The 26,114-nt window shown below is 35.6% G+C and overlaps 4 protein-coding genes across 8 annotated transcripts; 1 reads left to right on the top strand and 3 right to left on the bottom strand.

Moving 5' to 3' along the window:
• The first annotated feature begins 566 nt into the window (after positions 1 to 566).
• LOC109012651 (protein IQ-DOMAIN 1) lies at positions 567 to 4,052 on the top strand. Of its 2 annotated transcripts, none has more exons than XM_018994399.2 (6): positions 567 to 833; positions 1,095 to 1,379; positions 1,765 to 1,971; positions 2,407 to 2,520; positions 2,689 to 3,063; positions 3,766 to 4,052. In XM_018994399.2, the coding sequence occupies exons 1-6, from the start codon at positions 762 to 764 to the stop codon at positions 3,844 to 3,846; spliced, it is 1,134 nt and encodes a 377-aa protein (XP_018849944.1). In that variant the 5' UTR covers positions 567 to 761; the 3' UTR covers positions 3,847 to 4,052. The 2 variants fall into 2 exon arrangements, with proteins under 2 accessions (XP_018849944.1, XP_018849945.1); XM_018994400.2 differs by lacking the exon at positions 567 to 833 and adding an exon at positions 847 to 950.
• A 457-nt stretch (positions 4,053 to 4,509) lies between these two features.
• On the bottom strand, positions 4,510 to 6,122 carry LOC109012652 (eukaryotic translation initiation factor 1A-like). Of its 2 annotated transcripts, none has more exons than XM_018994401.2 (2): positions 5,984 to 6,122; positions 4,510 to 5,155 (listed from the first exon to the last, which is right to left on the bottom strand). In XM_018994401.2, the coding sequence occupies exon 2, from the start codon at positions 5,136 to 5,138 to the stop codon at positions 4,710 to 4,712; it is 429 nt and encodes a 142-aa protein (XP_018849946.1). In that variant the 5' UTR covers positions 5,139 to 5,155; positions 5,984 to 6,122; the 3' UTR covers positions 4,510 to 4,709. The 2 variants fall into 2 exon arrangements, with proteins under 2 accessions (XP_018849946.1, XP_018849947.1); XM_018994402.2 differs by having other exon boundaries at positions 4,510 to 5,149; positions 5,984 to 6,095.
• Positions 6,123 to 7,495: 1,373 nt separating this feature from the next.
• On the bottom strand, positions 7,496 to 10,424 carry LOC109012650 (7-deoxyloganetin glucosyltransferase-like). 3 transcript variants are annotated; one of them, XM_018994397.2, is made up of 3 exons: positions 10,289 to 10,424; positions 8,770 to 9,538; positions 7,496 to 8,675 (listed from the first exon to the last, which is right to left on the bottom strand). In XM_018994397.2, the coding sequence occupies exons 2-3, from the start codon at positions 9,287 to 9,289 to the stop codon at positions 7,744 to 7,746; spliced, it is 1,452 nt and encodes a 483-aa protein (XP_018849942.1). In that variant the 5' UTR covers positions 9,290 to 9,538; positions 10,289 to 10,424; the 3' UTR covers positions 7,496 to 7,743. The 3 variants fall into 3 exon arrangements, with proteins under 3 accessions (XP_018849942.1, XP_018849941.1, XP_018849943.1); XM_018994396.2 differs by having other exon boundaries at positions 7,551 to 8,675; positions 8,770 to 9,532; XM_018994398.2 differs by lacking the exon at positions 10,289 to 10,424 and adding an exon at positions 9,687 to 9,818 and having other exon boundaries at positions 7,597 to 8,675.
• A 3,844-nt stretch (positions 10,425 to 14,268) lies between these two features.
• LOC109012649 (7-deoxyloganetin glucosyltransferase-like) lies at positions 14,269 to 15,841 on the bottom strand. The gene is made up of 2 exons (XM_018994395.2): positions 15,319 to 15,841; positions 14,269 to 15,217 (listed from the first exon to the last, which is right to left on the bottom strand). Exons 1-2 carry the CDS (start codon positions 15,839 to 15,841, stop codon positions 14,286 to 14,288), a joined length of 1,455 nt encoding a protein of 484 aa, XP_018849940.1. The 3' UTR covers positions 14,269 to 14,285.
• Between the last annotated feature and the right edge of the window lie 10,273 nt (positions 15,842 to 26,114).

Genomic DNA, 26,114 nt, shown 5'->3' with positions numbered 1-26,114 from the left:
CAACCTTTCTTTTATGACCAATTTCTTGCAACTCAATCTCAAATTCTTGACACCACTTTCCTGACAGGTCTTGATCATCCCCCGTCCCGTCCTAACTAATATCACAAGAGCTTATCAAGTTGCTTCAGTCTTTGGAAAAGATACTCCTTACAGCAACGTCATATTGTAGCTAAATACGCATTTGACCATTGATTTTTAGGCCCAATTTTCCATCGCAGGCTCGTTCGAGGTCACATACTAAAGGGCTTCAACGTACGTAATATCAGGCTAAACAGCCCCTGATCAGAGATTTGGCAATACATGATGTCCCTAAATTTTTTGGCATGTTTTTCTGGTTCGACAAGTGGTGATGGCAGGAATCCCAAAAGGAGCTACTTAATTAGAACCGATGCAGTAAACAGAAAGGAATAGACATGAACCCAATAGCAAGCAAACTTTATGAGTCCAATCTGCTGCAAGCCATGTGCAAAAAGTAATTGCAAAAGGCAATAAAAATATGTACCATCAAATTTCTGCTTTCTATCTGATCTTTACTTTTTCAGCTTGCATTATTGTTGTAAATTAAAGGTCCAGTCCAGCTCTAAAGCTCTGTAATCCCTGCATATTTTCTCATCTTATTTTAGCTAACATGTTGCTTTCCTCTAATTAAAATAGGTTAGCTATTATATTTAGGGAACCTCTGAACTTCTCATGGTTTTCAATACAATCGAGGACTACCCCATTTGAGAAATCTTCTTGAAATCTCTCAGTTGAGAATTGAGATGGGGGTCACTGGGGAGTTGGTAAGGAGTGTCTTCTCTAGAAACCGGTCTCTTGGGACTCATGAGAGCAGTGTGAGTCTCTACAACTGCAGTTTTACAGATTTCTTGATGCTATGATGATTTGAATTCTCTTATTCCTGTTGCCTGTTATCAAGTAGGCATCAAAGAAAGAAAAACAAACTTTAATGGGTCTGTGCAAATCAATTTCTCGTCCTGACCATATGCTTTTTCATATCTCTCCAGTGTGGTTTACCCAGTCCTCTTCCTTTGATCACTTTGTATTAATTTGATTCTGAGCAGAATAGCCATTTGGTCTCTGTTTAATTCTGTCAGGTAAGGAGCAATGTGATGGAAAGGAAAAGATGGAGCTCTGTTAGAGCATACCTATGCGGGGATGAATTCAATTCAGTTCTTGCAGATGAGGATTCTGTTTCAGTTAAAAGCTCCGAAGCCACTGTTACACAGCCCATACTAGAGGACTTGACAGACAAAGTAGATATCCAAAGTGAAGAAACCAATGAAGATGTACCTGAGGAAAAGCAGGATTTTAAGTCTAAATTAATATTCCGTGAAGAAAACGCTGCAACCCTCATCCAGTCAGCATTTAGAGACTTTCTGGTTAATTTATACTGTTGAAAATACATCATTTTACGTTATTTAAACTATTTATTTATTTTTTCCATAGCAATTATTCAAAAGATTTAGATATCTTCCTGTGTGAAAGTTATCTTGATTTGAAAAAAAGGGCAGTATATTGAGATCTTTAATCCAAGAAGTTTGCATGCACATAGGCATGATTAGTTCAAATGTGACAATGACAAATCTGCCTTGAAATAGAAAAAGTAAGCAGAAAACGTAACATTTTCAGAAATATCTCCAAGAAGAACTCAATGCGCATCAAATATTCATGTTATGTATTTTCAATGCGTTTGACTTCCAATGAATCTCCTATATGGCACTTGGAATTCAAATACTTGTAGTTATTGTATTCGTCAAATTTCAGGCTAGGCGTGAAACTGAAGGAATAAAATTGAAGGATGATAAAGAGGAGCTTGTTGTAGGAAAACAAAGTCCAAGCAGGGAATCTCTGGGCACATCAATTGAAGTTCAAACAGGAAATTCTGTGGAAGTTTTCCCAACTCAAGAAGAAAGAGTGGCTCTTCACCACCGCATCCAACAGAAAGCCCGAACTCAATCTCTAAAGCTAAAGGTAACTTCTTCTGCTTTAAGTCATAGAACTAGATGAATTTACACAAAATTTACCAAATATATGCCAGAAAAGTAGGCCAAGTCCTAGAATGTTTTAAGGTGTTCTTTTATATATTCCTGTGTAGACGAACTATGCCTATCAATAATATTTACCTTTTACTTATTAAAAAAAAAAAGAAAAGTAGGCCAAATGTATTGCAGCTGTTGTGTTTTTCAATATTGGAAGTGTTCTTGTAGAACAGATCTAGCACGAGTACATCTGTAGTCTGAATTATCAACTGTAATCTCATTTGGGATTTTACAATTTGAAACACTCAAAAAACTAGTTCTCATAATCCAAATTTTCCCTTTCTTTTGCTTGGTACCATCTGAACCTGATTAACCGATAGAGAGACAGAGTGCAATATTAACATGTTCTGCAACATGAAATTTACAGGGAGACTGGGATGATAGTACAGTGAGTAGCAACATATCAAAACTGAGGATTCAAAACAGACTAGAAGCGACAACAAGGCGCGAGAGAGCACTAGCTTATGCTTTCTCACAACAGGTACATGCGGCAGAGTATCCTTTGAGGTGGGATTGTAATTATGCTTAAAATGCCTCATCCGCTCCTTATATTTAATCAGCAAAAAGAACGAGAAACTGTAAATCTGAAATATTTTCCTGATTTGACTACATTGCTGATATACATGCACATCATCCTAACTGTTTACAGCTGCGGGTCTGTTCAAAGAGAAAACAAAACAAAGCCAATGACACAGAACCAAACATGGGTTGGAGCTGGTTAGAACGGTGGATGGCAACCCGGCTTCCGGAAACCTCCTCGTTTGAAGACCAGATAAACAAGCAACTTGAGCCAATTGACAGCAGTCAAAGATTCATGCTTGGGAAAAGAATTTTCGATGTAGCAGGAGAAGAAAAAGAAAGTTGTGGATCAAATGAGGTGTCTGTCCAATTTGACAGCTTTAAAGCAACTGTACCAAAAGAGAGAGACGGGGTGGAGTATACCAAAAACAGGCTCAAGGCCACCAGAAGCGTGTCTAGGCGAAAAACTATGCAGAACATTCAATGCGCAAAACAGTCTGACAAGGTAGAACACTTGTCTTCTGAGATATAGAAATGATATATAGAATAAGAAAAATTCTATTTGTAAGTGCAAAGCACACCTCAATTTTATTGACATGATAATACTTAATTTACTAGATAAATTTAAAATTAAAATTTCTTATATATCAAGTCTTACAATGTCAATAAAATGGAGGATGTGATTTGCACACCGATTTCCAAGTAGAAGAACTCAACATGAAAAATTCTATTTGGTCATAGAATATGGCCAGTTTTGTCATGAACCGTATTCCATATTCAGTTTATTTGATCTGCGGATTTCATGTTTGAAAGAGTTTTGTTTAGGGAAATACTCTAGTCATAAAAAAAATTACATAAAAGTAATTCCACAAACTGATGTGGCTTGATATGGTTCGTTAGATTGTAAAATTAATTTTGTTGTAAAGTAGATCTAACAGATCAGATGAAATCACGTTAGTTTATGATATTATTTTGTATGATTCATTTGTGAATGTAGCAGTACTCATTTGTTTATGCATGAGAAAAAGTAGGCTTTGTCTTAAATTATCTTTGGAAGTCAGCGCTAATAATAGATAGTAGAACATGAGGTACTAGCTGGTTTGTAAGATGATATATGCTCTATTTTTTCTTCTTTCTTCTTTGTTCTTTCGGTACATTCACATTGACACTTGCTTCCTCAACGGGAAAATTTTCTATAATGCTACAGGTAAATCAGAGAATTGGTTCAAAAGAGACCGAAAACGATATAAAGAACAAGCAAAACCAACCGGGCAGCAAAAAGATATAAAATGCAAAAACGTTCCGTCTTAACAATCTCCAAGTTTTCAGACCAGTGGCGTGCCCATAAAGATTCCAAGACTCTTAAGGCCATATGTGTTTGTTGTTCTTGTTGCCCATAAAAGAGAAAAAGGTGTGTTTGTTGTTGCTCTCTAGGATGTATTCTGCTGTGTGGATTCTAAATATAATAATTCCCTTGTGAATGTTACGACCGTACTCATAATCTTATCTAATAAGCTTAAGCACCGCTTTGAATCACCAAGAAGCATGCCAACAATAGCATTTCTGGCTGAAGAGTTTATTCGGAAGAAACAGATGGATCATAGAATTTACTGAACTACCATAAGCAAGAAAGAAACTGAATATTAGACAGATCATGGAACTACGAATCTGGCACACTGAAGACATACTAGGACCCTTGAAGGGGGGGTACTTATTGATCAATCATAGCTACAGGAGTTTTGACCCGGAGAGATTTCTCAGGTTTCTGGGAACCTAGAACAGAAGAACTGAACAAATCTGGCCAAGGAAAGTTTAAACCCTGAGGAGACGAGCACCTTCAAATTCTTAACTCTATGAAGATGTCAACCAAAAGAACCACATATGACATATGAATACAAGCGGAATCAACATCAGTATTGTTCAGATCAAAAGACGCAAAAGAGCATCAACATCGATAGCAAAAGAGGCAACACATTACAGCCATTCATTAGTAACAACAGGTTTTATATGGAATACAATCGATTCATCACCTGAAAATCCAAACTTGCAAAGTGCAATTCAAAATTATGTAATACTGTCACTAATAAATTAATAATAGCTCTCAAAAACTAAGGATAATCATAACATCCATACAGAAGTGATTCCCAAACCCTATATCTTATCGATATCTTCATCCTCAAACTCAATATAATCATCACCACCACCATCCTCCTCGTCATCAATGATGCCTTCATTGAGACGAGTGTTCTCAGGAAGCTCACCATATGCCTTCAGAAGCCTAGCCTCGTCAGGCATGTACTTGAGGATCACATCAGCCTTGTCATCCTGGTAGTCACGAAGACCAACAAGGATGATATCACCAGCTGCAATCCAGACCTTCTTATGCATCTTCCCTCGGATATGGCAGAGCCGTTTGGTGCCATCAATGCACATAGCCTCACATCGTCCATTGCCCAGCATGCGAAGCACTTGGGCATACTCCTGCCCGTCTTCCTTGAACACAAGCTCACGCTTTTCATCATCTGCTTCATTCTTTCCCCTCTTCCTGTTCTTTCCTCCCTTTCCCTTGTTCTTTGGCATGGTTGCTGAATCTGTTGCTGCACCCAGAGCAAAATCATTAATCCAAACTCAGCTAAATCTAAACGATCACTTAGGTACATGAAAATTTAAACTTCTCCCGCATCGAAAGAGGTCATATATTAGCACAAATCCATATATAAAAGTTTATGAAGAATATGAATCTACCAGTGAATCAGAATCAGAAAGAACCCACCCAATAAGACTGCTTCAGTAGAAATTTAGAAGTACACGAAAGCAAACTGACGAGAGCGTTCTTCCATACACCAAACTTGAAATAAAGATATTGGATCCATGAAAACTCGATCAAAACCCGTAAATTTAAGGGCCAAGAAAAGTCTAATTCCGCCAAAGAAAATAAAAGATAAAAATATTTATTTTACCAAAGATTTTTAAGAAAATAACAAACTTTATCAAGCTCCAAAGTTGAGGGAAAAAATTATCAAGCTCCGAAGCCCCAGAAATTACGGATCCCGGCAGGTGTCAAGAACAAACTTGAATAAGAAATGAACGCCTAATCACATCGAAGAAGACCAATACCGTGATAATAATAACACGGGATCTTTTACCCTATTTTTTTTTTTTTTTTGATAGGTAATCTTTTACCCTAAAGTTTCAACTTTAAAATAAGATAATCTAGCTGTTTCAAACAAAAATCTTCATAAATCAATACAAGAACTAGCAATCGATCACATCAGAAAACCATGAACAACAGGGAAAAAAACCTAAATTTTAACAATAATCATACATGCACAAGAAGCACGAAAGTGACAATTGAGTTGAAGACTGGAAAATAGCAAAGTTAAAACCAATTAAATTATAATAATTGTGGAGGCAAAAGAGCGTACCTTTGTGCGACGAATATAGTTTTAGAGAAGCTGCTTGAAATTGATATGAATTGGAAATCGCAGGGCTTGAGAGAAGAGCTGAGAGACTTGAGTCTCGGACTCCCCTACCTCTTTTGTACCACAAATAGGTCGTCGGAATCGGTTGATATTTGGGCCCGGTCGAGAAAGTAGACCCGGATAAAACAGATCTTTGGGAGTTTTTGGCCCATACAATTTAGGGCCTAAAATTCTGGTCCTCAAAGCTTGGATTGTTGGGCGCATTTTGAGGGTAAAAAATGAAATTTTGCTCCAATAAATCCATCATCTAATGTCTTGGAAAAATTTTATCGGATGAAGAAAATAATTTGATTTACAAGAAAATTTTAAAAGTTTAGGGTTTGTTTGGATATAAAAATTATTCTATTTCATATTATCTCATCGTTATAACTATTTTAAATTCTCACACAAAATATAATAAATAATTCAACTTTTTTAAATTCTAAAATAATAATAATATTTTATTTAATTTATATAAAACTATTTCATCTCATCTTATCTCATTTTACTATCCAAGCAAACTCGATCCTTGCATATTAAATATGGTCACATCAACCATATGAATGATATATTTCTCACATCAACTTGCAAGTAGAAGCCCTCGTATTATCTCTAATATTCTATCTCTCGCTGTCTATTAGAATTTAGAACTGCCTCTACTTCATTTCAACTAAATTTATTAAACTAAAAATATAAAAAAATTATTAATTTCCACTTCAAAAATAGGATCCTTAAATAAAAAATAATATATTAATTTTCAAGGCAAGAATTTTTGTTTCCAATAAAATCACATCTTCTATTCTTCAATTGCATTATTATTTAAGGGAGATGCTAAGTCACCGAGGATCGAGGAATCCTCTGTATTGACATGGCATTCTATAGTGGCATAAAAGTTAAGAGTAGTGCTTGGCTGCTGCCAGCATTGACCACTGGACAGCCTAGCATAAATTTATCTTCTTATTTTTTTTAATTTTTTAATTTATATTTTTTTATCATTTTTTTTATAAGTGATAGTAAATGATAAAATTGAATCGTTTTAATTAATATTTGTATCTTTTATAAGAGTTTACACATACTTTCTAATCGTGGAATGAGATTTGGCAAATAAATGTCCTTAATATTTATTCGATTAGATTTTTCTCATTAGTTCTTCATATTCGATTTCTGCACTTACTTTTGGTCTAATATTTTCCAATAGGCAGTAAGGAGAAACTTGTTGAATTTGCAATGAAGCTGGTGTCTGTATTATTTCTGGTGATCATGCATGATCATGTCATGTCCATGACGATGCCAACTGAGGCCACGAGGACTGGAAATTGAATTGTTGAGATAGCAATCTGATATGCAATCTCTCACCTTTGTTTTCCAAACCCCAAGTAATGTTGTATTGCAGGGCAATCAATAGTGTTGACAAATTCTAGAGTAATTAATTATCACGGAAAATTAAAGCAGCAATCTTCCAAGCAGTTAACTTCCTACTTTTAAGATGATATTTTTCAACATGATGTCATGAAAAGCTTATTCCAAGTCATAGGAAAAAGAAGAAACTCTTCAAGAACTTCTCAAAGCCACCTAGCTTTGCCCAACTCATCCCAAGAACTAATGTTATAATTCGTCACAACATAAGGGCTTTTTTGAAGCACAAGTACAAACTGGATATATAAATATAAAACACACGACAATTTTTTTTGTTCTTTGATTGTTAGCACTCCATCTTAAAACATCTAGCCTTTTGATAACAACACTTCATTCACCAAATTATTTAGATTCATGGAAGAAGAACCATGTGGTTCACTGGCTGCCTCTGCCAATCTTTTCCACTCCACGACCTTTTTCCTCATTTTCTGACACTTGTCTCCCTCCATAAACTCTCTCAGAATCTTTTCCAATTCCTCTCTCTTGACATCATTATCAATCTCCATGCCAATACCCCATTCATTGCAAGTATACCTGCAATTTGTATGCTGATCTCCAGAGACTGGCCAACAAAGCATCGGCACTCCCGCGCACACACTTTCAAGAATTGAATTCCACCCGCAATGTGTTAAGAAACCTCCAATCGAGGAGTGGTTCAGCACTTCCTCTTGGGGGCACCAACTAGCTATTAGACCCCTTTCTTTTGTATCTATCACAAACTCAGGCGGCAAAATAGCCGATTCACCAACGACTAAATCGGGCCTAATAATCCACAAGAACAGATGGTTGCTATTTGCAAGTCCCCAAGCAAACTCATTTAACTGTTGTGGTGTCAGGACAGTCAAACTTCCAAAATTCACATACACCACTGAGTTGGGTGCCTTAGAGTTGAGCCAATTAAGGCACTCGGTTTCTTCTTTCCATAAACTATACCCAATTGACTTAAGAGAGTGATTGGGTAATTGATTGAGTAAGAGTTGATGAGGGCCAATGGCATATATGTGACGAAACATGGGGAAGAGTGCAGCCAAAACTTCTTGCTCAAACGCATCAAATGTGTGAACTACAATAGCTGACGCTTCAGGAGCTCTCTTTGCTGCCTCAAAGATCAATTTGAAGAGTGCATCATTTGGATCTGTGGCTCGAACCATGGTTGGGAGATCCCTCATTCGGATATCTCTCATACCGGGAATCCAATCTATAACGGTTTCCAAATAGCCATTTGTTAAATAGCTCTCATCTGCGAAAACAAAGAGCTCTTTTAGTCTTAAGACTTGCAAGTAATCATAACAACGAAATCGAAGATTTCAGTAGATATGCCCTTATTGATACACCTTTAAGTGGTGTAAAGCCTTTGTCCCTGAGTGAAGGAAACTGCATAAAACCCATTAGGCTGCAAGCAGAGATCGTGAAGAGCATTACAATAGGGACTCCGAGCTCTTGAGCAGCAGTGACAGTGAAAGGCAAGAAACCATCGGAGATGACACATGTTACTGGAATATTGAAATGTGAAGCTGCGGAGTTGAGTTTCAGAAGCAAGTCGGAAAATGGAGCCAATAAGTTTTTGAGAATGGAATCGCTAAGAGAATGGATGTCTTGGGTGGCATTGGAATTCGATGGAGGGAGGTTGTCTGGAATGGTTTTGAAATGGAAGTCAGGCAAGCCATTCAAGGAGTCGAGACCTCCAGATTGTAAAAAACGCTGGTGATTGAACTCAGTGTTGACAAAGGTTATGTGAAAACCTTTCCAATGGAGAAGCTTTGCAAATTTTAGCATGGCCTTTATGTGGCTTTGGAAAGGGGATGGAATACATACAGCATGAGGTTTATGAACTCCTACAGTTTTAGAATCCATTTTCCTCCTCTCCTTCGCTTCAGTGCTTCACTATGCCAGTACAAGAAGGTTTGCCTTTTGCGGCCAAATGATGGACATTTCAAGCTATAAACTCCTGGTAAAAAATGAGTGGATGCAAATGAGTCAGCATTTCCTTCTAATCTTCCTTGAACACCAGCTCACGCTTTTCATCATCTGCTCCATTCTTTCACCTCTTCCTGTTCTTTCCTTCCTTTCCCTTGTTCTTTGGCATGGCTGCTGAATCTGTTGCTGCACCCAGAGCAAAATCATTAATCCAAACTCAGCTAAATCTAACCGATCACATAGGTACAAGAAAATTTAAACTTTTCCCGCATAAAAAGAGGTCATATATTAGCACAAATTCATATATAAAAGTTTCTGAAGAATATGAATCTACCAGTGAATCAGAATCGGAAAGAACCCACCCAATAAGACTGCTTAAGTAGAAAATTAGAAATACAAGAAAGCAAATTGACGAGAACGTTCTTCCATACACCAAACTTGAAATAAAGCTATTGGGTCTATGAAAACTCGATCAAAACCCGTAAATTTAAGGGCCAACAAAAGTCTAATTCCACCGAAGAAAATAAAAGATAAAAATATTTATTTTACCGAATATTTTTAAGAAAATAAAAAACTTTATCAAACTCCAAAATCCCAGAAATCACGGAACTCGGCAGCTGTCAATGACAAACTTGAATAAGAAATGAACAGCTAGTCACATCAAAAAGACCAATACCGCGATAATAATACCGCGGGATCTTTTACTCTAAATTTTCAACTCCAAAATCAGATAATCTAGCTGTTTCAAACAAAATCATCATAAATCAATACAAGTAGCAATCAATCACATCAGAAAAGCATGAACAACAGGAAAAATAAACTTAACAATAATCATATATCCACAATAAACACGAAAGTGACAGTAGAATAGAAGAATAGAAATAGAAAAGTTAAAACCAATTAAAATATAATAATTGTGGAGGCAAAAGAGCGTACCTTTGTTTAGAGTAGTAGTATTGGAGAAGCTGCTTGAAATCGATATGAATTGGAAATCGCAATGCTTGAGACTCTCAAGTCAAACCCCCAAGCTATTTTTGCACTACAAAAAGTCAAAAGGTCTAAGAAACTCCCTATCTCTTTTTGCACCACAAAAAGGACAAGTAGGAATCGCTTGATATTTGGGCCGGGCCTAGAAAGATATGCCAGGATAAAAACAGATCTTTGGGAGTTTCCAGCCCATGAAAGCTCGGGCATAATAATCTGGGCGTCAAAACTTGGACTGTTCGGTGCATTTGGGGGTGAAATTGAGACGAAACTTGCTAGATATATGGAGATATTTGGATTTGAAGATGACTTGAAATGACTTGAGATGAGCTGAGATGAGTTGAGATTGATTGTGAATAGTAATGAGATGAGTTGTGAATAGTAGTGAGATTTGTGAGTTAAAGTTGCTGAATAGTAATAAATAGTAGTGAGATGAGTTGAGATGAGTTGAGATGAGCTGAGATGACTTGCGAATCCAAACAAGCCCTTATGGTGTGTTTGGATGTTGAAGTGAGTTGAATTGAGTTGAAATGATAAAATATTATTAAAATATTATTTTTTAATATTATTATTATTTTGAGATTTGAAAAAGTTAAATTGTTTATTATATTTTGTATTGGAATTTAAAAAAATTGTAATGATGAATTGAAATGAGTTGAGATGAGTTGATAATCCAAACTCACCCTTAGTATATCAAATCGATATTGACATAATTTTTTTTATTAAAAAATAAAAATAAAATAAAATAAAAATTTGAGAGAAAAAAAAGGTTATCTTTCATAAAAATCATTTTCATCTTTAATTTATATCGTTTCATTAAATGAATGTCTTATATGTCAACATCAATATACAGTTTGATGCGCAAACTTACTTTCAAGAAGAATTTTCTAATTGAGATTTTGCTTCAATGAATTCATCATCTATCATCTTGAAAAAGTTTTATAAGTAAATCGGTACGGATGATGAAATAATATAATTTGATTTACATAAAAAATTTTAAAATCTAAATTTTAAAAATTAAATATTGTCACATCAACCGTATGATATATTTTTCATGTCAGTTTGCAAGCAGAAGCACTCGTATTGTCCCTAAAAATATAAAAAATAGAGATGTCTATGTGTCTATTATTGGAACTACTTCCACTTCATTTCAGCTAAATCTATTAAATTAAAAATATAAAAAAAATATTAACTTTCACTTAAAAATACGGTCCTTAAATGATAAAAAGATATTAATTTGCATGAATTTTGTTTCCAATAAAGTCAAATCATCTATTCTTCAATTGCATTATTATTTCATGAAAAATTACATTAAGTTAAACTTAAAGGAGAAAAAAAATATTTGTAATTTAATTATTGATTTTAATTCAAGATTGGTAACCTTTTGATTTTGATAACGCGTTTCTTTGTGGTAGCAACAATTTATGTCTTTATTATAATCTTGTAACCAACGGATTCATAAATGTTAATAAATTTGAAAAGAAGTTGGGTATAAAACGAATATAAGAAAGGGTGCTAGAGACACGACTAAGCTTATAATTACTTGATGACATTGTAGAGAAAATATGTGTACACAAAGTCTTGATTTTTTAGGGTAATTGGTGTAAAATGATATATTATTTTTAATTAAATATCTTAAACTATTCTGTAAATGTGTAACATGAAAAAATCATCTTCCATCATTATTATTCTATTTGTTTCAGAAAGTTAAAAATGCATCGACCAACTTGAGCAGAGTGAATAAGATTACGCTCGTTTGGATAGTGAGATGAGATAAAATTATTTTAAATGAGTTGAATAAAATTGTTAGAATATTATTTTTTTAATATTATTATTATTTTTAGATTTGAAAAAGTTAAATTGTTTATTATATTTTATATGAGAATTTGATAAAGTTATAATGATGTGATGAGATGAGATAAGATAGGTTGAGAGTATTTCTGTATACAAATAGGACCTTAAGGTTTGTTAATACTTCATGAGAAATTCTATTTGCAGTCTCCATTTGGAGACTGCATGTGTAAACTTTTCATTAAATAAAAAAAAAAAGTACAATTTTAAGAAGGATATTATTATAATTTTAAAAAATTTTAAAAATAAAATTGACTAAACTTACACATACAATACGTAACATTGCTCATATTTCTTAGTGGAATACCGAATACTCCATTTTTCTTTCCAAAAAAGATGAACTAAACAATTCTTACCCAAAAAGTGAAAGAATGAGATGGTAATTAGCAATATCCCTTTTAGAATGGCTTTTACAAGTAACTTCCCTTCCAAACTCAAGTGACGTAGTTTCTCTTGATTAGAATGGTGCCATCTTGGTTCTAATTAATATGGAATTCATGTTTTTCATTTTCATGCCAAATTTGGCTGCATGCATATGTTCTCTGGGAGCAACCCATGCATGGAAATAATAGATCATGTAACAGGTGAGAATAATTATGAAAATAGAGCTGCAGGACAGGACTTGGCCCAAAGAAGTGTAGCAGAGGCCTAGATCATGCACACAAATTTTAACTTATGATTTTGATAGTAACAAAGTTTGAGAAATTTTAATAAATGCTTCCGCGTACTTTTTTTTATAATTTCAGTATTTTAATAAAGAACAAGTTCATTTATTATAGAAGATCTTTCAAACATGGTGTTTCATTAAGAAGGAAAATTTTATAGAGATCAAGGTTAGTAGCACTACGGTTTCCTCCAATTTCATAAAAATGACGTCGTTCATAACCCTGGGGGAGCGGAATGTTACAGTTGGTATTAAAGTCCAAGTTGAAAGATTTTGTAGACTTTTCAACATGAAATAATAGAAAATATTTTACAAAGAAATAAACTTTTTCAAAGAAAAAAAAAACTTTTTGTTGAAAAACAAAAAGAAAAAAAAAAGAATTTTTAAGTCAAGGTCAATAGTAGCATTTTGTTTCCCTTGATTTCATAAAAATGACATCATTCTTAACCGCCTTAAGAGAGCGGGGTGTTACAGATCAAGAACTAGATGACAAAGCTAAGAGGTTTTTGTTTTTTAATAACAAAAGGCTTTTACAGAAAACATGAGAATTAGCTCTAATTGTCATCTAACTCTATATTTATAAAGCCTAGAATATATATAAATTATGGAAACTACAGCAAATAATTAATTAGCTACAACGGCTACATAATTTATAATTGTTTGGATTCGCAAGTCATCTTAACTCATCTCAGCTCATCTCAACTCATCTCAACTCATCTCACTACTATTCATTACTATTCAGCAACTTTAACTCACAAATCTCACTACTATTCACAACTCATCTCATTACTATTCACAATCTATCTCAACTCATCTCAACTCATCTCAAGTCATCTTCGAATCCAAACATCTCCTTAAGACTCTATATAGGAGAATAAGCTAAGCTGTCCAACGGTTATAATTCTTCAAAGCATGCATGTGCGGTCATTTTGGTTAGGATTTCATGACTATGATATGCATTGATGCATGTTTACTCGGCTCTTAATTTTTGCTGATGGGTCATCATCTTCTTCCCGAAATATTTGTGAAAAGTACTCTTGATGGAAGCTAGCTGAGCTTTAATTATCAGTAGGGGATCTGAGCTTTTATTGGATATGTACTTACCATTACAATTTTACGCATAAAAAAATAAGTGTTACATGCACTTACAATTTTAATTACAAGACTCATTTTATCAGTGTTCTTTGAATTTAAAATTTCACAATTTTTAGCATATCAATAACTGAAACGTAAAGAAATAAGTTTTTTGTAATTACATTCTATGGTTTTAAAAGAAAGCGATCAAACACATGATAGTATGTCTAAATATTGCATTATTTTGTTGGGTTTTCACAGCATAGTGCATAGTTTTTGAAGCAAATTAAAGTAACTGGATAAATATAAAACCACGACAATGTTTATTTTTCTTGTTTGCAGTACTTTCTTCTAAAACATCTACCCTTTATGTAAGAGCACTTCAGTTATCAAATTGTTTAAGTTCATGGATGAAGACCCATGTGGTTCACTAGCTGCCTTGGCCAACCTTTTCCACTCCATGACTTTCTTCTTCATTTTCTGGCCACCGTCTCCTTCCATTAACTCTCTCACATTTTCTACCAGTCCCTCTCTCTTGACATCATTATCGATCTTCATGCCAATACCCCATTCATTGCAAGTATACTTGCAGTTTGTATGGTGATCACCAGAGATTGGCCAACAAAGCATCGGCACTCCTGCACACATACTTTCAAGAATTGAATTCCATCCACAGTGTGTTAAGAACACTCCAATCGAAGGGTGGTTCAGCACTTCCTCTTGGGGGCACCAACTAGCTATTAAACCCCTTTCTTTTGTTTCTACCACGAACTCAGCTGGCAAAATAGCCGACTCACCAGCAACTAAGTCGGGCCTAATAATCCACAAGAACAGATACTTGCTATTTGCAAGTCCCCAAGCAAACTCAAGCATCTGTTGTGGTGTTAGGAAAGCTATGCTTCCAAAATTCACGTACACCACTGAGTTGGGTGCCTTAGAGTTAAGCCAATGGAGGCACTCAGTTTCTTCTTTCCATAAACTATACCCAATTGACTTTAGAGAGTCATTGGGTGATTGATCGAGTAAGACTTGTTGAGGGCCAATGGCATATACTCGGGGAAACATGGGGTAGAGAGCATCCAAAACTTCTTGCTCTAATGCATCGAATGTATGAATCACTATTGCTGAAGCTTCAAGAGCTCTCTTTATTGCTTCAAAGGCAATTTTGAAGATAACATCATTTGGATCTGTGGCTCGAACAACGGATGGGAGATCCCTCATTCGAATTTCTTTCATGCTTGGAATCCAGTCTATAACTGTGTCCAAATAGCCATTTGTTAGATAGCTCTCATCTGCAAAAACAAAGAATGCATGTTTTTAGTTTTAAAACTTAACAATAATCATAACAACGAAATGGAAGATTTGAGGAGGAACGCCCTTATAATTGGTACACCTTTAAGCGGTATAAAGCCTTTGTCCCTGAGAGAAGGAAGTTGCATAAGACCCATTACGGCGTAAGCAGAAAGTGCAAAGATTATTACAATAGGGATTCTGAGTTCTTTAGCAGCAGTGACAGTGAAAGGCATGAAACTATTGGAGATAACACATGTTACCGGGGGATTATTATTTGAAGTATTTGCAGTGTTTAGTTTCATGAGCAAGTCGGAAAATGGAGCCAAGAAGTTTTTCATAATTGAATCATTGAGAGAAATGAGGTCTTGGTTGGTGTTGAAATTCGATGGAGGGAGGCTGTCTGGAATGGTTTCAAATTGGAAGTCAGGCAAACCATCTAAGGAGTTTGGACCTCCAGATTGCAGAAAGCGTTGGTGGTTAAACTCAGTGTTAACAAAGGTTATGTGAAAACCTTTAAGATGGAGAAGCTTTGCAAATTTTAGCATCGTCTTTATGTGGCTTTGAACTGGGAATGGAATACAAACTGCATGAGGCTTATGTGCACCTACAGTCTTGGAATCCATTTTCCTACTCTTCCTCTCCTTGCATTCATATCCAGTCTTATGGTTTAATATATATGGATCAAATTACTAAGTTTTCCGCAAAGATTCTAGATATTTCTATAGTAATTGTTAAGATCAAATCTCTCGCCCTGCAGATCGTGCACATAATGAGTATCCAAGTAGTATCATTACAAATATGGCAAGAGGATCTCATTGATTCAGTAAATAAATCACATTTATGTTAATAGTATCATTTGCTACCTTGTACAGAAGATAATGTGTATCTCTCAAGATTGTCTCTTTTGATTTTTCATTGACTTGAACCACCTAAATAATAAAAACACAACATATTGGTTTGGTGTGAAGGCCAAAACCATTTTTCTGAAATTCTGTTCATGTTATCAAAGTTGTACTAAGCTCACACTCATGCATTTTTTTTTTAAGAAGAGAACGGTATCCCAAATTTTATTGATAGGTCTCATTTGTGGCCGAAAAAAATTATGGTTACAACTCGACGCCTGGAGGATACAGATAAACTAAAAGGACAAAACCCAGGCATAAAAGAAACTAAAAGCATCCACCCAAAATACCAATTACCTATAAAGTACAAAGTAGATCACAAAAGCCAAGACCAGACCAAAAACAAACTTGGGCAAACACGAAACCTGCAAGAAAAAGCACATTCAAAATGGATAAAAATAAAATAAAAGCAAAGCACCATATCTAAGATAGCACTACGAGATCCACAGATAAGGAAGTCGAACTCTATCCATACGAAGAAGACCTCTTAACTGGCTAGATTAATCACTATCACCTGACCAATCCAAATTTGAGCCCCCAACTCCTTGCTTGGCAAGAAAACCAGCCACAACATTTCCCTCACGAAAATATGACTCACTCTAAACTTCATGCAAGATAAATAGACATGTAATTCATCTCAAAAATCTCTAAATATTAGATATTACAATTTCATTTAGTAATCCAATTAACAAGAAGTTGAGAGTCAGCCTCAATCTCTATCTGATAAAAACCAAGCTGATGACATCTTCGAACCCCTTCCACCAAACTTCTCATTCCAACAAAATTGTTAGAACCCTGCCCCAGAAACACAAAATAAGCCGCATGTAAATTACCACATTCTTCATGAATAACAACCCATACTCATGCCGGCCTAGGATTACCCAAACTACTACCATCAATATAAAGCTTCACCCAACCCTGCTGAGGGCGAGACCATTTCACCACACAAACCTGTTTAGGTTTTATTGGTAAAACCGAAATATCCAGACGATTTAAAATAGCCACATCTTGGGCAAAAATCCTAGAGACTTTCATAATCAGGTGCATAATTTTACGAAGCCATAATTTAATAATGTGCCAAACCGAATCAACCGTGGCACCCTTGTCTTCATACCTAGCTTTGCAACGCCTATCCCAGATCTTTTAGGAAATAATAAACAGGAGGAGACAAAAAATAATCCTCAACTGGGAAGATTTGCTAGCACGACGAAACCAAAAATTAATTTGCTCATTCCAAGTTTGAAACACACCCATATGCACGCCTAATTGAATCGTAGCCAAATGCCAAATTTGTCTAGCAAAATCACCAGTACAAAGTACATGATTCAGATCCTCAATATGGCCCCTAGAACAACAATTACATTTAGAAACCATGGGATACCCACCATTTTAATCTTATCATCAACACTCAAACAACTATTAAAAGCCTTCCACATCATAATAGAAATTTTCTTTAAAAAATTAGTATGCCAAATCCATTGGGTCCAAGGTAAAGGAGGCGCCCTAACCCGGGTACAATCCCAAACATTTTTAGTAGTAAAATTCACACCATCTTCCTTCAACCAAATTAGGACATCCTGGCCATCCTTTCTTCTAGCCAAGAACTAATACAATTCAATAGTTTTTTGTTGACCCACAAGCCTCTCCAAAAGAGGGATATCCCACCCATCTTCAATACGACACTCTTTAATTTTCAACAAGGGTTGCTCAATCATAGGATAATTACCACAAAGAGGACCTCCCTCCTCCTAATTATCATACCAGAAAGAAATACTTCCATCTCTCACTATCCATTTAGAGTTGTTAAAAACCTCCAGAATACTATCCTCTTAGTAGTCACCAAAAGGGATAAATTATTACCTCTAGCATACTTCCTTCTAAAAAAATCAGCCCATAAAGACTGACCTTTAATGAGGCGCCAAGCCAATTTCAAATGAAGAGCCCTTTGAATGTCTCCAAAATTCTGAATACCCAAACCTCCTTCATCAATAGGTCTACAAATATTATTCCAAAAAATCCATTTCCTTTTACCTTTACCGTCAGAATCGCCCCAAAAGAACAAGCTCAATAACCTATTTAAGGCCTTGAGTACCACATTAGGAACATGTAAAACAACAAGAAGATGCATGGCCATAGTCAATAGGACATGCCAAAGAAGAATAGTTCTACCACCCGCAGAGAGCCATTTCATTTTCCAGCCTACTATTTTCCTTTTAACTTTCCCGAGCAGCTCAATAAAGTCAGAAGCCTTCAATTTACCAACCACAATAGGCACACCTAGATATTTAAAAGGAAATGATCCTTCAGAGAAACCAGCAATGCGAAGAAGAGAAATCTTTCTAGAAGCCGGGATTTTTTAAAAAGAAGTCAATGACACTCTTATCTTTATTAAGGACTTACCCGTGCAAGCTTCATAAAGGTTTAAAATCTTCATCAAGCTTCTTATAGACCTCATACCACTATTAGCAAAAATAACAATATCATTAGCATACATAAGGTGGGAAATAAGCGGAGAACCTCTAACTTGAGTAAACTGGCAAATTTTACTATTTTCAAAAGATTGCTTAAGAAGAAGAGAAAACACCTCTTGCATAATGATAAACAAATAGGGCGAAAGATGATATCCTTGTCTCAGATCACATTTACCTTTAAAGAATCTCAGGGAGGTGTCATTCATCATGATCGAATACCAAGGGGTAGAGATACACACCTTAATCAAATCACAGGCTTGAGGAGAAAAACCAAACGTAGCTAGGACATGTAATAAAAAATTCCAATCCACTCTATCATAACCCTTAGACATGTTAAGCTTAACCAAGATATTACCCCCATTAGAATCTTTGTGAATAGAATGAACCATCTCCTAGGTCAAACTGATATTCTAAAAAATACTATGACCAAGAATAAAAGCCCATTGCTCCTGAGAAATCATCTTAGAAAGTAAACTCGTCATGCGGCCCACAATAATTTTGGCACAAATTTTGTAAATCACTGAATAGAGACTAATAGGCCTAAATTTATCAAAGCCAGCAGGCTTATCCATTTTAGGGATCAGAACAATTGAAGAAGCAGTATAAAATATGGGTAGCGACTTATTATTAAAAAAATCAAAAATAACTTCCAATAAATCTTTTTTGACAATATCCTAACAAATTCTTAAAAAACCAGAGCCATAACCATTCGGACCAAAACTACTGTCAATGGGGGAATACTAAAGAGAGCATTCTTAATTTTCTCAAGAGAAGGGTCTTTACAAAGCGCCAGATTATCATCAATAGTGATCATAGGAGAAATCAAATCACTTATGGTAAAGTACGACTACCACTCTAACTCATAAAATTTGGAAAATACTCAACAACAGCCTGATGAATGTCAAAAGGGGACTTTAAAACAGTACCATAAGCCAAACACATATCACTAGCCCTTTTTGACTCTTCGCATTCAAATAAGCATGAAGAAATTTGGAATTATTATCCCCATCTTTCAACTAACTTTTCTTGGCCATATGAGAAAGGCAAGTCTTCTCTCTACCCGTCCAAGTATCTAATTCCAACTTAGACACCAAAAGATCATTCTCGTCCTCATGGTTAAAACTAGCCTGAAGCCAGTTATCCAGATTTTCAATGCGATGCTCTAACTCATTAATAATAACATTAGTCTTACCAAAAACACACTTATTCCACTCCCTTAATACCACCTTAACCCTTTTCAATTTATGAACTAAGTTAATAAGCCCAAAACCAGTCCCCTCTTGGTTCCACTGCCCTACACACGACTAATAAAATCAATATGATTAGTCCACATATACTGAAACCGAAAGGGACTAGGCTTGTACCTAAAAGGGTCATTGCCCATCTGAATCATCAAAGAAGAGTGATCCGAAGTAGTACGAGCCAAAACATGGTAAAAAACATTAGGAAAATAATTAAGAAAATTAGAATCAATAAAGCAAAGATAGAACATTGCCCAGCTGCTAGCCAAACTGCTTTGGTTATTGCACCAAGTCATCCTCGGGCCTTTAAAGCACATGTTGAGCAACCCATAGTTTTGAATGCAGAGATTAAAATCTTCCATCACAGCAAATTGATGTGGATGCCCACCTCTTCTTTTTGAATCATCTTTGATAATATTAAAATCATCACAAATAATCCATGAGAGATTACCATTACCTGTAGCCTCCAAATTCTCCCAAAGAATTTTCCTTTCTAGCTGGTTACACTTGGCATACACAACTGTAAGCAGAAAAATATGCCCATTTTCCTCAACTTTCACCGTCACAAATTGATTCGAAGCTGCCAAACATTGAACTAAAACTGTTGAATTCCACAACAACCAAATTTTTCCATCTTGTGCTTCATTAGTGACAAAAAACTCGCAACTAAACATGCCCAAAAGAGAAGGAATTTCTTCCTCAAGCAAATAAGGTTCAACCAAAGCAACACTATTAGGCCTATATTTTATTATATATTTTCTCAGCCTCAATTTGGAAGTTCCAATACCCCTAATATTCCAAAACATTAAAAGAATAATCATAGATTATGTTTTGAAGGGCGAATCACCGCCCTAGCAGAGCTCATTTTCTAAAACTTACCAACTAAATTTTTTGGGCCTTCTGAATCTGTGCAGTATTCCTTTCTCATGTCTTCATTAATACTGTCTCTCTCAGCTTCATGATTAGATTGGACTTCAATCAAACGAGTCTCATCCTCAATTTCAGCTAGGAAAAAGCCATTACCTATAGGCCTCGTCTCTTGTTGAACCATAGCCAATCCAATATGCTCCTCACGCTGCCCACTTCAGTTATAGGCCTGATATCTGGCAACCATTTCTCCCACTAGCCCACTACATTTATAGATTTCTTGTCACATTGAGTCGAAGTATAAGGAACCACATGCATTATTTGTTCCTCACATTGATGCAAGAATTGCTCCTCACTTTGATCAGCTTCACCTGCATTACCCAATCCTTCATTCCCATCATCTGCACCAAGATCCCCTGCATCTTGCAAAGATTGTCCCACCAACACCAATTGCATCTTCTCTTGAAGATGGCTGCTAGAAGCTTGGAAAGCAAATTGTTAGACGGTAAAGTCATCAGTCCATCCATCTCTACATCTGTCTTGTTACCTGAAATCACTATTGTATTGGCCATCTTCACCCGAGAGTCATCCTGCTCTACTTCAAGTTGCTCGTGCAACCCATTAACCGCAGGGAGCTTCTCAATTTTTTCAGTTTCCAGCAAAACAATCTCGATCGTTTGGTCCATATCGGCCACATTCTTTTCTTCTTTTTAAACCATACCTGACTTCCCTTAGATTTTGTTTTCGAATCAGAGGTGTTACAACATGTGCCCAGATTGTGTCCCTGAGATTTAAAAAAAGAGCAATATGCAGGCAAAGTTTCAAAAATTACCTCTTGCCTCCTGCTTCATTGTAATCCTAGACTGCCGATCCAAAAATACGATATAGGTTCTTTTGAAGAGTCAATCTCAAGGCATACTCGTGTCATCCATAAATATTATGTAGTACTTTCAGCCACTAACATAAGAGATATGATATATCCATAAATCTGTATTGATAAGTTCTAAACAGGTAGTAGAGATTCTATGAGAGGCAAAAAACGGAAGTTTTTTACTTTTACTAAGCTTACATGAATCACAAAAGGGTTGCATATTAACATTTGCATGAGAGAGTGGTAAATGATAATCTTTTATTATTCGAGAGACTAGTACAAAGGAGGAATGCCCTAGTCTAAAATGCCACATAGGAAGAGTGGTCTTTAATCCAGTAAAAGTAGTTAAAACATGTTTATTTTTTAAGGAATATCCTTGAAACTGTAAGGAGTACAACCCATTCTTGACTTTTTCTTCCAAAAATATGGCTTGGGTATGATTGTCCTTCACAAAAAAAATGAGATGAGGTTAGGACAAAATAGCAATTATTATCATTACAGAATGTGTTAATAAAGAGCAAGTTGGCTGAGGTATGCAGACAATGCAACACATTTTTAAGATGAAAGTGAGATTTAGATGAGTGAATGATGGAAGAACCAATGTTTTGGATATGAATTTTAGCTGCACCGTCAATTGTAATTGTGTCATGCCCTTGAAAAGGTTGCTGAATGGTCAGATTCTCCAAGTCATTGGTGATATTCACATTGGCACCACTATCAGCATACCAAGGTTGTTCTTCTAGTGCTTGGTTGGTGCGAGTCACATGGAGGATGTCTTCCTTGATAGGAGTAATCCATCTTATGGAAGCAGTCAATAGCTGTATAGGCTAGTTTTTTCACAAATTTGACAAGATGGCTTGTTGTTGCTAAAGTTTTGGCCATTGTTTTGCTGTTGTGGCTTAGGTGATGAACCTGCATAGGGCTTAGAGGGTCTATTTCTTGGAGGGTAATATGTTTGAGGATTTTTTTACTTTTTTACGGAAGTGGGGTGCTCCATTACATGAAGGAAATCTGTTTTGTTGTGAGGAGTGGGATGCTCCATTACATGAAGGAAATCTCATTTCTAGCAAAGGAGCATGCTACATTGCAATTTCCATCCAAGTTTTCCTCCTATTGATATATTTAGTGTTGATTTTGAAAATTCTAGCATTACTACTACGTTACCTGTCTCTGTTGATACCCATAATTCTTGAGCTTTGAGCCCCTCAATGTCTCTTAAACCTTCCCCTCCTAACTCAGCCATTACAAATGCTAGTTTTGACCCAACGCCCCTTCTTGTCATCAATTATGCTCTCACTAATCTAAACCAGTAGTTGAGGTCCCAAGTTCCTATCCAATGCAAACCTGATCACATATTGGTTCACTTCAACCCATATCATTACTAGATTTCTAGCTTTATTACTCCTCCAAATATCCTCTTCTTGCATTACAAGCTCAATCATCACCAACTAACCCACTTGTTTCTCCAACGCCATTGTTGATCCATGCTAGAAAGATGCCATGTCTCAAGAGTTTGCAACTCTTCTATCCAATGAAACATGGGCTCTTTGTCCAAGACTAATCCAAGTCTTATCCGAAATAAGTGGGTTTACTGGATCAAACATCACTTAGATGGGTCCATAGACAAATTCATAGCACACTTAGATGCTAAGGGCTTTGAGTAACAAATTGGCATTGACAAAACAAATACGTGTAGTCCAATTGTTAAAGCATCTATCATTTGCATTGTGTTGACACTAGCAATACATTTTCATTGGCCCATTAGACAACTTGATGTGTCTAATGCTTTCTTATATGGAATAGGTGTTCATGGAACAATCAAGGGTTTATCAATCCTTTTTTGGTTGCAAGTTGAAGTTGGAAACCCAAACTATGTTTGCAAACTTTATAAAGCAATCTATGGTCTAAAACAAGCCCCAAGAGCCTAGTTTCATTGCTTAATCTCGGGTTCACGACATCCTTGGTTGACTCATCTTTGTTTATCTTTAAGAGGATACGAGGTCTTCATGCTCATATATGTGGATGACATAATAGAAACTGGTATTCATAACTCTATTAGTTCTTTTCTAATTTTTCATTTGCAGCAAAGGTTTACCCTCAAGGACTTGGGGTCACTTAGCTACTTCCTTGGAATTCAAGCCACACGATCAGCCACTGACTTCCACCTCTATCAATCTAAGTACATTCTAGATCTCTTGCACCATACTCACATGATTGGAGCCAAACCAACCATCTCTCCTTGCTCCTCTACTTCCAAGTTGTCCAAATATGATGAAGAAGTGCTTCTCAGCCCCTCTGAATATCGTCAAGTAGTTGGGTCTTTACAATATTGCACATTGACAAGACCCGACATTGCCTTTTCAGTCAACCAACTTAGTCAACATATGCACTCTCCCTCAACCACCCATTGGTCAACTGTCAAGCATGTTCTAAGATATCTAAAAAACTTTAGTGATCTTGGTCTCTTTTACTCTCCTAGTAGTCTTAATCTTTAAGCATTTTGTGAGTCCGACTGTTCTGGAAATCTAGATGACTGTCGTTCTACCTTAGGATTTGGCATTTTCTTGGCAACTCTTTAGTCTCTTGAAGTGCTAAGAACCAGGTAGTGGTGTCTCAGTCCAGCACAAAAGCTGAGTATTGAGCTATGACCATCATCATTGCTGAATTGTTTTGGCCTCACATGCTTTTTAAGGATCTTCATATGTTAGATTCTTGACCCTTGCCTCTAATCCTGTGTTTCATGTTTGTATTAAGCACATAGAGGTCGACTATCACTTTATCTGTGAAAAAGTATTGGATGGTGACATTCTTCTCAAGTTAATTTCAACTAATGATTAATTGACTGATATTTTGACTAAGGGTCTCTCCTATGCTAGATCTTCTCTTCTCAAGTGCAGGCTCTTGGTTCAATCTCTTCTCACTCGCTTGCAAGAGGATGTTAAAGTATCTAGTGCAACCACACCAGACCCCTCAATCTCTAGCCCTACAGATCTTGCACATAATAAGTGTCCAAGTAGTATTATTTCCAATATGACAAGAGCATCTTTTCAAGATTATGACAGCAAGCCTCCAGACAACCAACCATATAAATATAGAAGCTCACACTTAAGTCAAGTCTATGCAACAATCATGGATTATTTTCTATAAGGCTAGGGATATCATGTATTTTCATAATTAAGCTAGGCAAGAGATTTCATAATATAATAAATTAAATATTTAATACTTAAAAAAATAATTATTAAATAAAACGTGTTTGAAAAATATAATCGGAGTCTTCAATGAACTGAATTGGAAAATATTTGTCATAAAAACTAACTAAAAAGCCTGGAACTAAGTCTTATCAGTCTGCTCCAACTATGCTTGTACTCATCATCCTCTTCACTTGTGTAGTTAAAAACATGAAATAAAATTAAAATGATTGGAGGACTCAGTAAGAAACTCATCAGAACGTAAACATAATATATGAAAGTTTTTTCTTAAAATCTTTTAAGCGGAGAATTTATAATCATGACTATTCATGCATATATTGTAACACCTCATTCCCTAGTGCTAGTGATGTCAAGTATTTTCCTAAATAAGCTAGGCAAAATATTTTAGAAGTTAATAAATTAAATATTTAATTCTTAAAAATAATTATTAAAAAAACCATGTCTTGAAAAATATAATCAATGTCTTCAATTAACTGAATTAGAAAATGTTTATCATAAAAACTAACTAAAAAATCCGGAACTAAATCTTATCAGTTTGCTCCATCTAAGTCTGGCCTGGCTGCTTGTACTCATCATCATCCTCACTTAGGTGGTTAAAAATATGAAATAAATCTAAAATGAGTCGATGACTCAATAAAAAATCTATTATAATGTAAACATAATAAATGTAAGATTTTTCATAAAATTCCTCGTGCTGAAAATTTAAAATTATGATTATTCATGCAAATGCTTATGACATGCATGACTTGAAAATATTTCTTGTATCTTCACTTATTTGATTTATCTGACTGATCTGAATTATTTGGCTGATCAATACATTTAACTTTGTGTGTAAGGTTATGCATGTGAAAGGAATTACCTGGCCATTTAAAGTCAACGGATTCTATGCCTTGTACAACTTTGACAACTATCTTCTATGTTTGTAAATCTTTTATTCTTTCCTTAATTAGAATATACAAGTTGTAGGCTATCTTTAAACAGATTTGTATATGGTAGTTTAGCTGTTTTTAAGGGCTGAAGATCAGCTTGTATTTTTCATATAATGGGAATTTTCCATCGAGGGAAAACATACTTTTGCTCAAAGCTCTTTAAGTTTATCATGGCATCAGAGCCACATTTCTGAACTCTCACATGTCTCTTGTCCAACTCAGCCCTAGTTCAATCCCTTGTTCTCGGTTATTCTTGATCAAGTTCTCTTGGCCTCCTGTCTTCAGATAAGTCTGATGCCTTCTTGGTTCATTTTAATGGCAAAAACTACTCAGCCTAGGCATTCCATTTCAAGATATTTGTCAAAGGCAAGGATCTATGGGGCCATGTTGATGGCAACAACCTTGC

Source organism: Juglans regia, chromosome 1 (genome assembly GCF_001411555.2).
Source record: "Juglans regia cultivar Chandler chromosome 1, Walnut 2.0, whole genome shotgun sequence".
NCBI classification, from domain to species: domain Eukaryota; kingdom Viridiplantae; phylum Streptophyta; class Magnoliopsida; order Fagales; family Juglandaceae; genus Juglans; species Juglans regia.
This window is presented reverse-complemented; position numbering and strand designations above follow the sequence as displayed.